General features: G+C 41.8%; 1 protein-coding gene across 3 annotated transcripts in view; it reads right to left on the bottom strand.

Moving 5' to 3' along the window:
* Window positions 1–4,836: 4,836 nt before the first annotated feature.
* LOC120542516 (cytochrome c oxidase assembly protein COX15 homolog) overlaps window positions 4,837–14,147 on the bottom strand; it is a 29,313-nt gene continuing 20,002 nt past the window's right edge. For all 3 annotated transcript variants that reach the window (XM_039775041.1, XM_039775048.1, XM_039775055.1), the window contains 2 exons: window positions 13,549–13,662; window positions 4,837–5,664 (listed from right to left, as the gene is read on the bottom strand). In XM_039775041.1, the coding sequence (XP_039630975.1) occupies window positions 5,533–5,664; window positions 13,549–13,662 (246 nt within the window). In that variant the 3' untranslated portion in view covers window positions 4,837–5,532. The remainder of the gene's footprint in view (window positions 5,665–13,548; window positions 13,663–14,147) is intronic.

Raw genomic sequence — 14,147 nt, 5'->3', positions numbered from 1 at the left:
ACCCTTAACAAATTTCCAATAATGTCCCAGTGTTCTTGTTGCATACCACACAGCAGAGGCCTACAGCCTCAAATTACTCATTTCTGAAAACCACTGTGTAGTTTATGGCGGCTGTTCCACATATCTGGGATGTTGGCAGGATGTTTTGGCCAACAAGTTCAATTTCTTTCCTAGAATTAATTGCTTTATTTGCTACTGATACTTCCCTTCTCCCCATAAAATGAGTAAACACTTGTGAAAAATCACACTAAGTTAAAAGTCTGTCCAACAACTCTGTATTCGCCATGTATTGCGAATATGCATGTCCCTCCATGTTTGCTCCTCTGGAACCACTCAGTTAACATGGCTTCCACCAAGTTCAAAAAGGGCCTGCTTTGAGTGGGGTTGTGCCTCAGGTACACCATGTATAAATGGTTGGCTCCCGTTTATCTCAAGCTGCAGGGACTAAATTATCTGTAATGGAAAAAATAAAAACGCATCCATAGAATAAATGGACTTTTCATTTGAATGTGTATTCTACTTGTAATTCTTTAAAAATTATTGATATATATTAATTTTGCTATACATTCAGGCGATGTATTACACTTAGCATACCTGTAAAACAAAAACTGGTGGACGTTTCTAGACAAACAAAACTTTTGTCTTAGCAGATTTGCATTGAAAAAAGTTGTTTTATTAATACGTGAGGAGATATAAATGACAGCTGACATTCTGGTCACCCCCAAAGCCAGAACAAGTTTTTAGTTATGGCCCTCTTCTAATGAAAACTTTACAAGCTTCAAAAAGAATATACAGTATATTAGCAAAGTTCAAGGTAAAAGATATCATTATAGTCCTATTGCTGGCACAGATGTAGATGGTATGTGCCACTGTGAGAAAACAATGTTAACAAGCAGTGCCATGTAGCTTTAAACCTATTAGATATCACTTAGCTTGACTGGTTCCCACCATGCCCTATGGAAGACTCCTTCTCCTATTTACAGCTACTTTCAGCCATGTCTATTCCACTTTGTTCTTACCCCTATCAAAGTCCATGTCTTCACCCACAGACTCACCACTTTAGCTCCACATGCCCGACTACCTCTGCCCGCTTCTCTCCATCAATCCTCTCTCAACTCACGTTCCTCTTCCCAAGAGAAATTCTGCACATCCATCTATGATTTTCACAGTTTCTTCTGTAAATGTACTTCTCCTACCCCCTTTATCTACCTGAACACTCTTTAATGCAGCAGACATCCAGTTGGAAGACTTAAGAATGCTCTTTAAAGATCTCACCTTTCCAAACACTGAACATGTCATGCACATAGCATTCTCCAGTGCTAACCTCCATTGTTTCCCGCACATGTACTTTCACATTTCTTTGCTTTATGTTTTTTTTTTCCAGCGGGACTGGCATGCACAGAATTCCACAGTTTCATATAGAATGTCACCTTTGATTATATATAAACCAAGCAGTACAGACTGTCACTTAAAGATACTAATGCTGGAGTTGCAAGTAACCAAAGGACCAAATACCTAGTGGAATATCTTGTGAAAATTTGGGTTAAGGCAGCGCAAGTAGGAAAACAGCCGTGCTTGTGTGCACCGTGAGCAAGTGCAAACACCTTAAATACAATGCATGCAACCAACCGCCATTTTATACTTTCACTAGCTGACATTAACAAAAATAACAATACTGTAATAGAAATTATCACGATTCTGAGATATACAGCCTATACGAATTTCATGCAGCTCATTTCAGTAATACTAAATTACTCCTCCTCTGCAGACTGCTTCGACTACAAACTTTCCTTAATTAAGTCTTCACTGCTTAATTACTTCTTCAGCACTGCTTGAGTTAAGTGAATATTAAAACTAGTACTTATACAAAATTAATGAGTTATGCAAGTAAGTCTTTATTAATTAAAGCTTATTCTTAGTTCAAAAATGCAACATATCAAATCCCTTGACTTCAGTATTTTTTGTATTTTAATATTCAATGTACAGTTATTCTAATAAAGTGTACACCATCTAGAGAGTCACTGTAAGAGAAACACTTCAGTAACAGCATATCTGTCAGTAATCTTAAGCGAGTGATATCACGCCTGGCTGTTAGCCTTCCCATCTTAAAAGAGCTGACTAGTCTCTTAATCCTTCCATCAACTAGAATCACAAACATTTATATTGGGTTGTGTTAAATGCTCAAGTCTGCCTTCAGTTCTTTATTTTGTACCATGCCATCATGATCTCTTCTCCACCTTCAAATGCTTAATAACTCAAAGTATTTCTGGCATCCAAACAGTATATTCCTTGCTATTTTCGCATGAAATGTGGCTAAACAAAAACAACTAACTCACTGTATTTAAAACATACCTTGCTGGCTGGTTTTACTGGCTGCTTTGCATTCTAAATATGTATATTTTGTACAGAGAGACAAATAAAAAACACAGTTGCTATGCTCCAACGTGTGGCAATTCTTTTATTGACATGGATGACTTAATATTTTCTCCCGCAGGTGGACAGCTCAGCTTAAAACACCAGCTTTCAATGATATGTCAGACACCCATGCATCAATGTCAAACAATGCCAACAATAAAGTCTTGTTTCATTGTACAGCAGGTGGAGATGCTTTTTCCTAACACACGGAAAGCAGTCCAGTTCGGCCTGAACTCGGGTTGTTTGTCTGCTTGCCCGTTCATGCGAGTTCTCTTACACTATGGTCTCCCATACCCCCGTATGAAGAATCCTTTTATCTCATTTGTACAAACAAACTTCCTTTACTTATCATATGAACATCTATTTCAGATATGAAACTGTTAACTGCATGTATCACACAATAAGCTCACTTGTAGCTTTCTCCACTGTATATAACTGCTATGTGGAAGCACCTTGTAGCTGCTTTGTCCCTTTTTGTACAACTTATGACCTAAATTTCAGCAAAGACAAAGGGGGGAAAAAAACACAACAAAAATGAAACACACACAGTTACTTGTCATTAATAAGGTCAGGGTCACTCAACAGTGACAACAATAATAATATATTACTACTCAAAATGAGAACCCTTTTGAAGTTGGACAAGTAACTAAGCCTGAAATACTGAAACAACTTACCGTAGATACTCGCCTATTAGTCGATCTCGCAGATAAGTCGAGTGTATTGTTTAAGCTGAAAATTATGAAATTTGTTATGACCCGCGTATAAGTTGAGGGTAAAGCTTGACAGCCTATCAAATTCTTTGAATTTCAGAATTATACCCAATGTACCTGGGCCCAGACTTTCAACATTTTAATCTTAAGAATTTTAGTAAGCCAAAATTAAAACTCCAAAAACATTTTTATTCATTTACTTACAGTTAGAATATTTCAATTATATTCGAATTCAAATCCCTTGCATATAATAAAGTGGCCCTAAGTGTCTTCTTCAAATCCTTCAAAATCTGACTCTTCTTGGGATCAGAGCTTAAAATAGCAGCCTGACATCCCAATTATACTAAATGTGGGTGGAGTTGTTGGGGTTTTGGGGGGTGGAGTTTTGGGATTGAGTGTTTGTTGACGGCGTGGTGGGACTCTTGTGTTTTTGGTCTCTGTTAAGCTAAAACAGGCACCTTAAAAAGGAGGAGATAATAAAGTCAACCATTGAGCAGTCAAGCCTTGTGTGTCACTCCCTGCTGTAAATTAGGAGAAGGGAACTCAGGGACAGGGTTTTACCCCAGAGCACGTTGCTCTGGCCCTGGAGCTTCACACCACTGGACACGAAGAAGGAGAAGCTCCCCTGCGTCACCCCGACCACGGTCCGGAGACAGGCAGGAAAGGTAACACTGGGGGCTCGTCAGGGATTATTCCTGCCAGCACTAGTGAGTGACACGAAGCTTGTAAAACTGAAAGAAAATTGGTGCATTCTCTCGGTGGAGTGTGTAACTAGGAAACTGTGAATGGCGACAAAACTAGGGGTAGACGCTGACCTGGAAGCAGAGTTTTCCAAAGCCACCGCAATTGGCACCAACACCTTTAAAACATCGCCCACGCAAGAGGAAACTATGTCCCACCGTTTTCCACTAGTAAACTGGGAGAAAGGTGTCGAGGATGGGATTGTCGGACGCGAACGTGAGCGCCATTGTACAGACGCCGTGGACCGAACTCCAAGAACATGCGGACTCGGTCGCTATAAAGCCTGAACTATTTTGTGAAGAGCATTACTCTGCGATTCGACCGCACACCTCCGGTACCAATCCGTTTATTTCATATGTAACAAACGAAGATACTTATGACAGCGGGATCGAGACCCATTCATTGATATTGCGCTTTAAAATCCGGTGCACCTTATGGTCCGAATAACTGTTTCTGGTTACCACCATCTACTGGCAGCTAATGGTATGTTTGTTATCCAAAACCTGCAAAAGCTAATGCTCAAATTCAAGTGCGGTATTTCACAGTTTAAAGAATTACTTAATGAAATTAGTGTTGCCCCGTGGATAAGTCGACTTTGTGTTTTTGAATGAATTTTAAGGCATAAATTTTTCGACTTATACATGAGTATGTATGGTAAGCTTTAACACCTTGTGTCTACCCTTGCCCATCAACTGTGTATTGAACTCTTTATTACAGAAAATAAAATGTCTTTGGGCTTGTGAGTTTAGAGTTCAACCTTCAGGCACGGCACTGTCTGCATTGAACACTATCCTCTCCTGACAGGGTGGTATCGAAATACTACTTCACCACCTAAATACATGCAGGCAAGGTTGACTTAGACTGGCATCATTTCTGGTGGTACCTGCTTTGCACCCAATGAGGTTGAGATCCATCTTACTGTAGTGTACTGTAGTCTTACTGTAAATAAAAAAAAACCACGAGACGCTACTTAAGGAGGGAAAAAGAAAATCAGTAATCTTTATCCACCACTACAGTAAAATGTACAACTGAAGACACAAAATGAAAAATGTGACATATGGATACAATCATGTATTAAGCACAGCATTGTTTAATTAAAGAGAATTTGGTGTTTTAAACAACAATCATTAAGTGCATTATCTTACCATACTTTGAAATGACTGTGACAGTGGTGTCACAAAAGTACTGACTCTAAAATAAAAAAGACAAAAAAAAATGAAAACAATTTCCTTGAAGAGTTTTTTGGTTGGTAAACTACAAATAAAATGTAATTGAATGCAATATCAAAATTTACATTTGGCAAAATCAATAGGCTAGCTCTGTCAGCTGTACTGCATCCGTTTCTAGTGACTTGCAAAATACTATATTGATGAAAATAGAGCTGTTTTAAGAGCCACAACTGTACAAAAGATGATGGATCAAAGACATTATCACTGTTTGGAATGTCCCAGAGGCAGGTTTGTATAATTATTTTCAAAGACATAAGCAAAGAAGTTAGCATATTTCTTACACGTGACCAGCAGAAGAGTTTGCAGACTCTGTATGTAGGTAGCCTTGAGAATAATCCTTTCACTTAAAATATAAATAATAAAAAAGTTGTAAACACAAGTGTCCCAAGTACAAAAAGAGAGAGGATGGATGCCAATTATGGACAGTGCATTTTTCTTTACTTCGCAACTTTTCTCAACTCTGCAAGTACCCAGATTGCCAGTGAGAGTAGTGCCAAGGATCCAGATTGGTGCGTAGCTGCTAAAGGTGTTGGGACATAGAACAGTAATGTGCAGATCCCCAGGCCAACCTAAAAGACAAACCAAAAAGGTACATTTTTAAAATGTAACTATCTTTATTTGCTGGGGAAATTTAATAGTTAATGTAATACAATTTTGCATTAAACATTTGGCTTATACTTGCATTTGGAGGCTCCCAAAAGAGATAAACATTGTACAAGCAGCACAAACACTTCTAAGTCTTGTATCATGTACAGTATAAAGGAGCACACTAATAACTTGTAGTGCCGCCACAATGAATATATCATGCGTTTTCCTCTGTTTGTCTGTCTGTCTGTACTGCTTGTGCAGCACTAAGATAGTCTGCACATCCTGTATTAGGAATAGTCAGGTGGGTGACCGTGGCACCCCTGAAGGCAGGACATAGACTTTTTAGAAGGAATCTGCATAAATCTCACAGTTTTTCAAAAGGAGGAGAAGAACAACAGCCATCATGGGAAAAACCTAACTAACTGATCACCATCTGCACTGGCCATGAAACAAGACTCTGCACTTTCATAAGACCTGTCTAGATAAGCAAAAGGTCAGCAATTGTGAATCCCGCATTCTGTTACAACTAGCTTCAACTTTTTTGGTTTGGACAGCCGCACAATTCATTCACCTGTTATAAACAGTCGACTTGACCTCTGGACTAGTGTGTGTACTTTGGAAGGGAGTTGGAGATGTGTTTTGTACTGTAAATATTTTTATTTATGCATATGGGGGTTATTGAGTGTTTTTCATTGCTATTTTTCATCCTCATGTCTTTCTTTTTTGTGCATTTCTTCCTGCTTACTGAAACTGCCTTATAAAACTGTCTTTTTGCATATACTGTACATATTTACTAAACCATTTAGTCCTGGTTTTCTCAAAAAGGGGACGTACAATTTAGCCGTCTTACAAAAGGTGAGCAGCAGCATTCGGCTGGTTTCAGCATATCGGATACAGACACACACACACTTACATACATACACGGACTTCCAATACAACTCGGAGTCCTGCACGTGCAAAAGTTTGCAGACGACACTGCTATCGTGGGCTGCAACAGGAGTAGGCAGGAGGAGGAGTATAGGAAACTAATCAAAGACTTTGTTAAATGTTGCGACTCAAACCACCTACAACTAAACACCAGCAAAACCAAGGAGCTGGTGATGGATTTTAGGAGGACTTGGCCCCTCATGGACCCCGTGATGATCAGAGGTGACTGTGTGCAGAGGGTGCAGACCTATAAATACCTGGGTGTGCAGCTGGATGATAAATTGGACTGGACTGCCAATACTGATGCTTTGTGTAAGAAAGGATAGAGCTGACTATACTTCCTTAGAAGGTTGGCGTCTTTCAACATCTGCAATAAGATGCTGCGGATGTTCTATCAGCCGGTTGTGGTGAGCGCCCTCTTCTATGTGGTGGTGTGCTGGAGAGGCAGCATAAAGAAGAGGGATGCCTCACGCCTGGACTAACTGGTGAGGAAGGCAGGCTCTATTGTGGGAACAGAGCTGGACAGTGTGACATCCGTGGCAGAGCAACGGGCACTGAGCAAGCTCCCGTCAATAATGGAGAATCCACTACATCAACTGAACAGGATCATCTCCAGACAGAGGAGCAGCTTCAGCGACAGACTGAGGAGATCGTTCCTCCCCCACACTATGCGACTCAATTCTACCTGGTGGGGTAAACGTTAACATTATACAAAGTTATTGTCTGTTATAGCTGCATTGTTATCTCTCTTTAATTTAATATTGTTCTTTATCAGTATGCTTCTGCTGGAGTATGTAAATTTCCCCTTGGGATTAAAGTATCTATCAAGCTACATACATATATACATATACATATATATATACACACATACACAAGATTAAATTTGGCAGTGAATTTTAAAACCAATTGCCAGGATCGTAAGTTATCAAAATATAAGATAATCAAGTAAAAACCATCGTAATATTCCTAAGTATACATAGGGATTCTTATGTAAGGAAAATGAGGACAAGGCTAATGCATTTACACCAAAATCATAAGATGACAAATGTTAAAAATATTTTGATTGAGTGGCAGTCTAAGAGTACAAAAAATTTAAAACTTGTCAATGTTCAAAAAAAATAGCCAGAATTATCAATCTAAAAGCATAAGGATGAGCTGGGGTAATGGCAGCATAGCAATACAGCAGCTGGCATGTCTGCTTCACAAATTCACTATCCTTTGTTCAAATCTTACGTCCCGGCTGCAGTCTGTACCTATGGAGTTTGCACGGTCTGTCAATCCAATATTTGTAGGTCATCCCTCAGTCCCCTTGTGTACTATTGTTTTTCTGCTAAATCCCCAAGATGTGCGTGTATCAGGTTTATTGATGATTCTATATTATCCTGATATAATAAGGGAGTCTTATATTAGGATGGGATCCCATTTAAGAAGGGTTGCTGCTTTACGCCTGATGGTGCAGGGAATAGACTCGGGTCCCAGAGAATCCCGAGTACCATTACACAGGAATAAGAACACCATTGTTATGTGACAAGGAATAACCTCTAAAAATACTACCCACCCCAAGGAATTTTCTAAATGTTTTGTGCATATCTTTAAGATGGGAAACAAACAAAAGAAAAGCAATCATGCAATACAACAATCATAACATATAGGGCCAACTGAATTTTATCAGTACTGGCAATAATTAGCACAAATTACTGATAAACAGTAAAACAGTTCCAGCCATCCTTTCAGATGGGAGAAAGGGGCAAATGAAACACCAGTTCAAACTATCCATCCATCCATCCTCTTCCACTTATCCGAGGTCGGGTCGCAGGGGTAGCAGCTTAAGCAGAGAAGCCCAGACTTCCCTCTCCCCGGCCACTTCTTCCAGCTCTTCCGGAAAATCCCAAGGCGTTCCCAGGCCAGCCGGGAGACATAGTTCCTTCAGCGTGTCCTGGGTCTTCCCCGGGGCCTCCTCCCGGTTGGACATGTCCGGAACACCTCACCAAGGAGGCATCCTGATCAGATGCCCGAGCCACTTCATCTGACTCCTCTCGATGTGGAGGAGCAGCGGCTCTACTCTGAGCCCCTCCCGGATGACTGAGCCCCTCACCCTATCTATAAGGGATAGCCCAGACACCCTGCGGAGGAAACTCATTTCAGCCGCTTGTATTTCGCGATCTCGTTCTTTCAGTCACTACCCATAGCTCATGACCATAGCTGAGGGTAGGAATGTAGATCGACTGGTAAATTGAGAGCTTTGCCTTATGGCTCAGCTCTTTTTTCACCACGACAGACCGATGCAGAGCCCGCATCACTGCGGATGCCGCACCGATCCGCCTGTCAATCTCACAATCCATTCTTCCCTCACTCGTGAACAAGACCCCGAGATACTTAAACTCCCCCACTTGGGGCAGGATCTCGACCCCAACCCTGAGAGGGCACTCCACCCTTTTCTGGCTGAGGACCATGGTCTCGGATTTGGAGGTGCGGATTCTCCAGGACAACCAGGACGAAAACCACGCTGTTCCTCCTGAATCCGAGGTTCGACTATCCGACGGACCCTCCTCTCCAGAAACCCTGAATAGACTTTTCCAGGGAGGCTGAGGAGTGTGATCCCTCTATAGTTGGAACACACCCTCCGGTCCCCCTTTTTAAAGAGGGGGATCACCACCCCGGTCTGCCAATCCAGAGGCACTGTCCCGATGTCCATGCGATGTTGCAGAGACGTGTCAACCAAGACAGTCCTACAACATCCAGAGCCTTAAGGAACTCCGGGCATATCTCATCCACCCCCGGGGCCCTGCCACCAAGGAGTTTTTTGACCACCTCGGTGACTTCAGTCCCAGAGATGGGAGAGCCCACCTCAGAGTCCCCAGGCTCTGCTTCCTCATTGGAAGGCATGTTAGTGGAATTGAGGAGGTCTTCGAAGTACTCCCCCCACCGACCCACAACGTCCCGAGTCGAGGTCAGCAGGGCACCATTCCCACCATATACGTTGTTGACACTGCAATGCTTCCCCTTCCTGAGACGCGGACGGTGGACCAGAATCTCCTCGAAGCCGTCCGAAAGTCGTTCTCCATGGCCTCTCCAAACTCCTCCCATGCCCGAGTTTTTGCCTCAGCAACAACTGAAGCCGCATTCCGCTTGGCCTGCCGGTACCTATCAGCTGCCTCCAGAGACCCACAGGACAAAAAAGTCCTATAGGACTCCTTCTTCAGCTTGACGGCATCCCTCACCGCCAGTGTCCACCAATGGGTTTGGGGAGTGCCGCCGCGACAGGCACCGACCGCCTTACGACCACAGCTCCAGTCAGCCGCCTCAACAATAGAGGCACGGAACATGGCCCATTGGACTCAATGTCCCCACCTCCCTCGGGGCGTGGTTGAAGTTCTGCGAGGTGGGAGTTGAAGCTACTTCTGACAGGGGACTCTGCCAGCCGTTCCCAGCAGACCCTCACAACACGTTTGGGCCTACCAGGTCTGACTGGCATCTTCCCCCACCATCGAAGCCAACTCACCACCAGGTGGTGATCAGTTGACAGCTCCGCCCCTCTCTTCACCCGAGTGTCCAAGACATATGGCCGCAAGTCCGACGACACAACCACAAAGTCGATCATCGAACTGAGGCCTAGGGTGTCCTGGTGCCAAGTGCACATATGAACACCCTTATGCTTGAACATGGTGTTCGTTATGGACAATCCGTGACAAGCACAGAAGTCCAATAACAAAACACCGCTCGGGTTCAGATCGGGGGGGCCATTCCTCCCAATCACGCCCTTCCAGGTCTCACTGTCATTGCCCGCGTGGGCATTGAAGTCTCCCAGCAAAATGAGGGAATCCCCAGAAGGTATGCCCTCTAGCACCCCCCAGAGACTCCAAAAAGGGTGGATACTCCAAACTGCTGTTCGGCGCATATGCACAAACAGTCAGGACCCTTCCCCCCACCCGAAGGCAGAGGGAGGCCACCCTCTCGTCCACCGGGGTAAACCCCAACGCACAGGCTCCAAGTTGGGGGGCAATAAGTATGCCCACATCTGCTCGGCGCCTCTCACCGGGGCAACTCCAGAGTGGTAGAGAGTCCAGCCCTCTCAAGGAGATTGGTTCCAGAGTCCAAGCTGTGCGTCGAGGTGAGTCCGACTATATCTAGCTGGAACCTCTCAACCTTGCGCACTAGCTCAGGCTCCTTCCCCTTCAGAGAGGTGACATTCCACGTCCCAAGAGCCAGTTTCTGTAGCCGAGGATCAGACCGCCAAGGTCCCGCCTCGGCCACCACCCAACTCACACTGCACCTGACCTCCTTGGCCCCTCCCATAGGTGGTGAGCCCATGGGAAGGAGGACCCACGTTACCTCTTTGGGCTGTGCCCGGCCGAGCCCCATGGGTGCACGCCCAGCCACCAGGCGCTCGCCATCGAGCCCCACCCCCAGGCCTGGCTCCAGAGGGGGGCCCCGGTGACCCGCGTCCGGACAAGGGAAAATGTCGTCCAAAGTTTTTATTCTTCATTGGAGGTTTGTTGAACCATTCTTTGTCTCATCCCTCACCTAGGACCACTTTGCCTTGGGTGGCCCTACCAGTTCAAACTAGGAGGATGAAATTCATCCTAGTAATTACAGACCAGTAAGCCTCACTACTGGCCCAAAATCTGCTTGATTCATGATCAAGAACCACAATTCCTGCATTACCAATCACTTTACACTTCCAAGAAAATATTATGTAGGTCACTTACTTGCATTGCCAACTTGTTATTTGCTCTGTCTGTAGATTTAATTTTTAATTTGCAACAGTATCTTTTTATGCATTTTTGTGTTTTTCTCCCTTGTACTTATTGTACTGGTACGGCATGTTTCTAAACCAGTGGAAGCAGCAATAGATGCTTTTCATTATACTGTAAGGTATAATGGCAACAGAACTGAATTGAAAACATTTTTAAATGACAGCTTGTTTTATAAAAAAATGTAATTCAGTAAAATCTGGAATGGCATTCAAAGTATGTTATGCAAATAAACTGCAAGCTGGTTAATAACAATAAACCATGAATTTGGGAAAATACAGCAGTATAGGTAATCACTGGAGTTACTCAAGAATATTTTATATATATATATATATATATATATATATATATATATAAATAAATAAATAAAAGTAGGCTGGCACCCTGCCCAGGGTTTGTTTCCTGCCTTGCCTGTGTTGGCTGGAATTGGCTCCAGCAGACCCTGTGACCCTGTAGTTAGGATATAGCGGGTTGGATAATGGATGGAGATACTGTCAATATAATATATATATATATATATATATATATATATATCTGTCTGTCTCTATCTCTAACAAACTCTTTTTCCTAACATAATTACAAGGATTTAAATAGGTGGTTGTGAAATTTGACACCAAAACAGTTTAGAAATCTAACAGGAGAGTCTGCAAAATTCAAAGACACCTAGAAAAGTTTCAAAACATACAACAACCAGCACCCATTTGTCATGAACAGAAAAGGCCATCTCTATCTGTGAAGCCACAAATTCTTTAAATCTATCTATAAAGAAAAACTAAGGAAATGCTTTCAGTTAAATATCCACATTTGAGGAAACTTGTTGATACTCTGTGAAAGAGTATGCCACACAAGCGGCAGCTTTTTATAGGAGCGCTCCGTCTTCTTTTTTGGGGCAGCTTTTTATTTATTTACTTATTTTAAGATTATTAACCAATTTATTTAATTATGACAATGTTAATATGTGGCCTCTGGCTTGTTACTGCTAATCTTAAATTTATTTTTAAATTGAAGATTTGCTGCAGTCATCGCAGACACAAGCGTTCAGCCCATATCAACTGCTTTTTGGATGAGGTGGGAACTTAAGTTATTATGGGGAGAACAAAGAGGTTCAGAAGAATCTGATGGCTACCTGGGTCTAGAATATTGGGAAACGTAGGAAACTCTAGGCACGTAAAGAGGGAAATATTAAATGTTCCCATACTCAGCCGGTAGCTACGCCATTACCACTGACTGTTGCTCCTTATTGAAGAAGCCGCTCGTCAAAAGATTAAAAAGATGAAAACAATACAGAGCAAGGATAAAAGTAATAAGTGGCCGGTCTCCATAAATACGGAATTTGTCCATGTTACTGCTTAGGAGTGGTTGTATTATCCTGTTGATGTTTAGTTTTAAACTGGGCAAAAGAACAGTGAGTAATTCTGGACCAACTTCTAAAGGCATGATTCTTTTTCTGACAAAAAAAGCTGGACCTGCTTTATTCAAAATATAAATGCCTTCAAATCTGGACAGGTCTGACCATCTTACTGCCAACTACAGCCCTGTTTTTGATTGCAGCAGTTCTCCAGTATCCAAGCAAGTTCTTATGTATGTTTAGGGGGTTGTTGTTTGTTTTATTATTTACATACTTCTTTGTCGAGCTTCTGTAAAGTTCAAAATTCCTCTTGGGGACAAATAAAGTACATCTATCTTCCTATTCAATGGAAAATAAAAATTGAATTGAAAAAGCAATTCACGCTATGAATTGTGGTAGCCTGAAAAACTTTCACATTAGATGTTTGCAATGGATATCCAGATGGATGCCCTTTTTGGAAAGGAAAAAAAATAAAAAATAAAAAAAAAACACAGCATCACAATATTCAAATTATTCTGAATGCAGGTTTTTTTTTTAAAACATTGTGAAGGGAGTCCTTCAAAGTTTCAAAAGGTTTGCATGGAGAAAAGGCACGCCAGGACTGAATCTACAATTTTAACTGAAAATGTATGCAGATTTGGAAGGGGTATCAATTGCTCCTAGACCATATTTTTTGTGAGCACTGGTCCAGTTGATTGATGTTTGTATAACAGCTACTGCATATAGTGAATATTTACACTGAAATGGACAAACTAAAAACTTTATACCAACATATATAAGAAACAACATGCATTTTAAAATTTACTAATTTTCCCCAAGTGCACTCAGTCTCTTACCTGCATATATGCCATGGCTAACAAAGAATTAAGAGCCATTCTTGTTCTCCCAGGGAGAGGGATTCTTCGTGCATATAGGCAAAGTGCTGTAATGGCTGTCACTGAGCTTATGCCCTACAATTGGGGAAAGAGCACATAATCAGTAAAAAATAATTGCAAAACATCACAGAGATTGTGTTATTGTATAAGTGTAATTGAATTTGTCTCACAAAAATAATTCTTGTTAATATCTTAACATGTCTAAAGGCACAGCAAAACTGAAAGAATGGAGAAACCTCCACAGTCTTCCTACTTTCAAAGCTATGGGTACAAACTGAAAGGTAAAGTTGGTTCAAAATTTGTATCTAAAGCTTCAGAATCTTGAATAGGCAATTTTATGCACCAATTTTGTCACATCTTGTTAAACAGCAATATCTTTTCTTTAATGATATTGGATGTTTTATTTATAATCAATTAAAAAGGACATTGTATTGTTTTATACTAGGACAACACACTAGCACATTAGCTCCCAAATATTGTCAGTGTTCTCCCCCCTTCTATTCATCCCACATCCCTAAGGCATGCAGGTTTGGCTAACCAGCAATTTCAAATTGGTCTTG

This window comes from Polypterus senegalus, chromosome 1 (genome assembly GCF_016835505.1).
Source record: "Polypterus senegalus isolate Bchr_013 chromosome 1, ASM1683550v1, whole genome shotgun sequence".
NCBI classification, from domain to species: domain Eukaryota; kingdom Metazoa; phylum Chordata; class Cladistia; order Polypteriformes; family Polypteridae; genus Polypterus; species Polypterus senegalus.
This window is presented reverse-complemented; position numbering and strand designations above follow the sequence as displayed.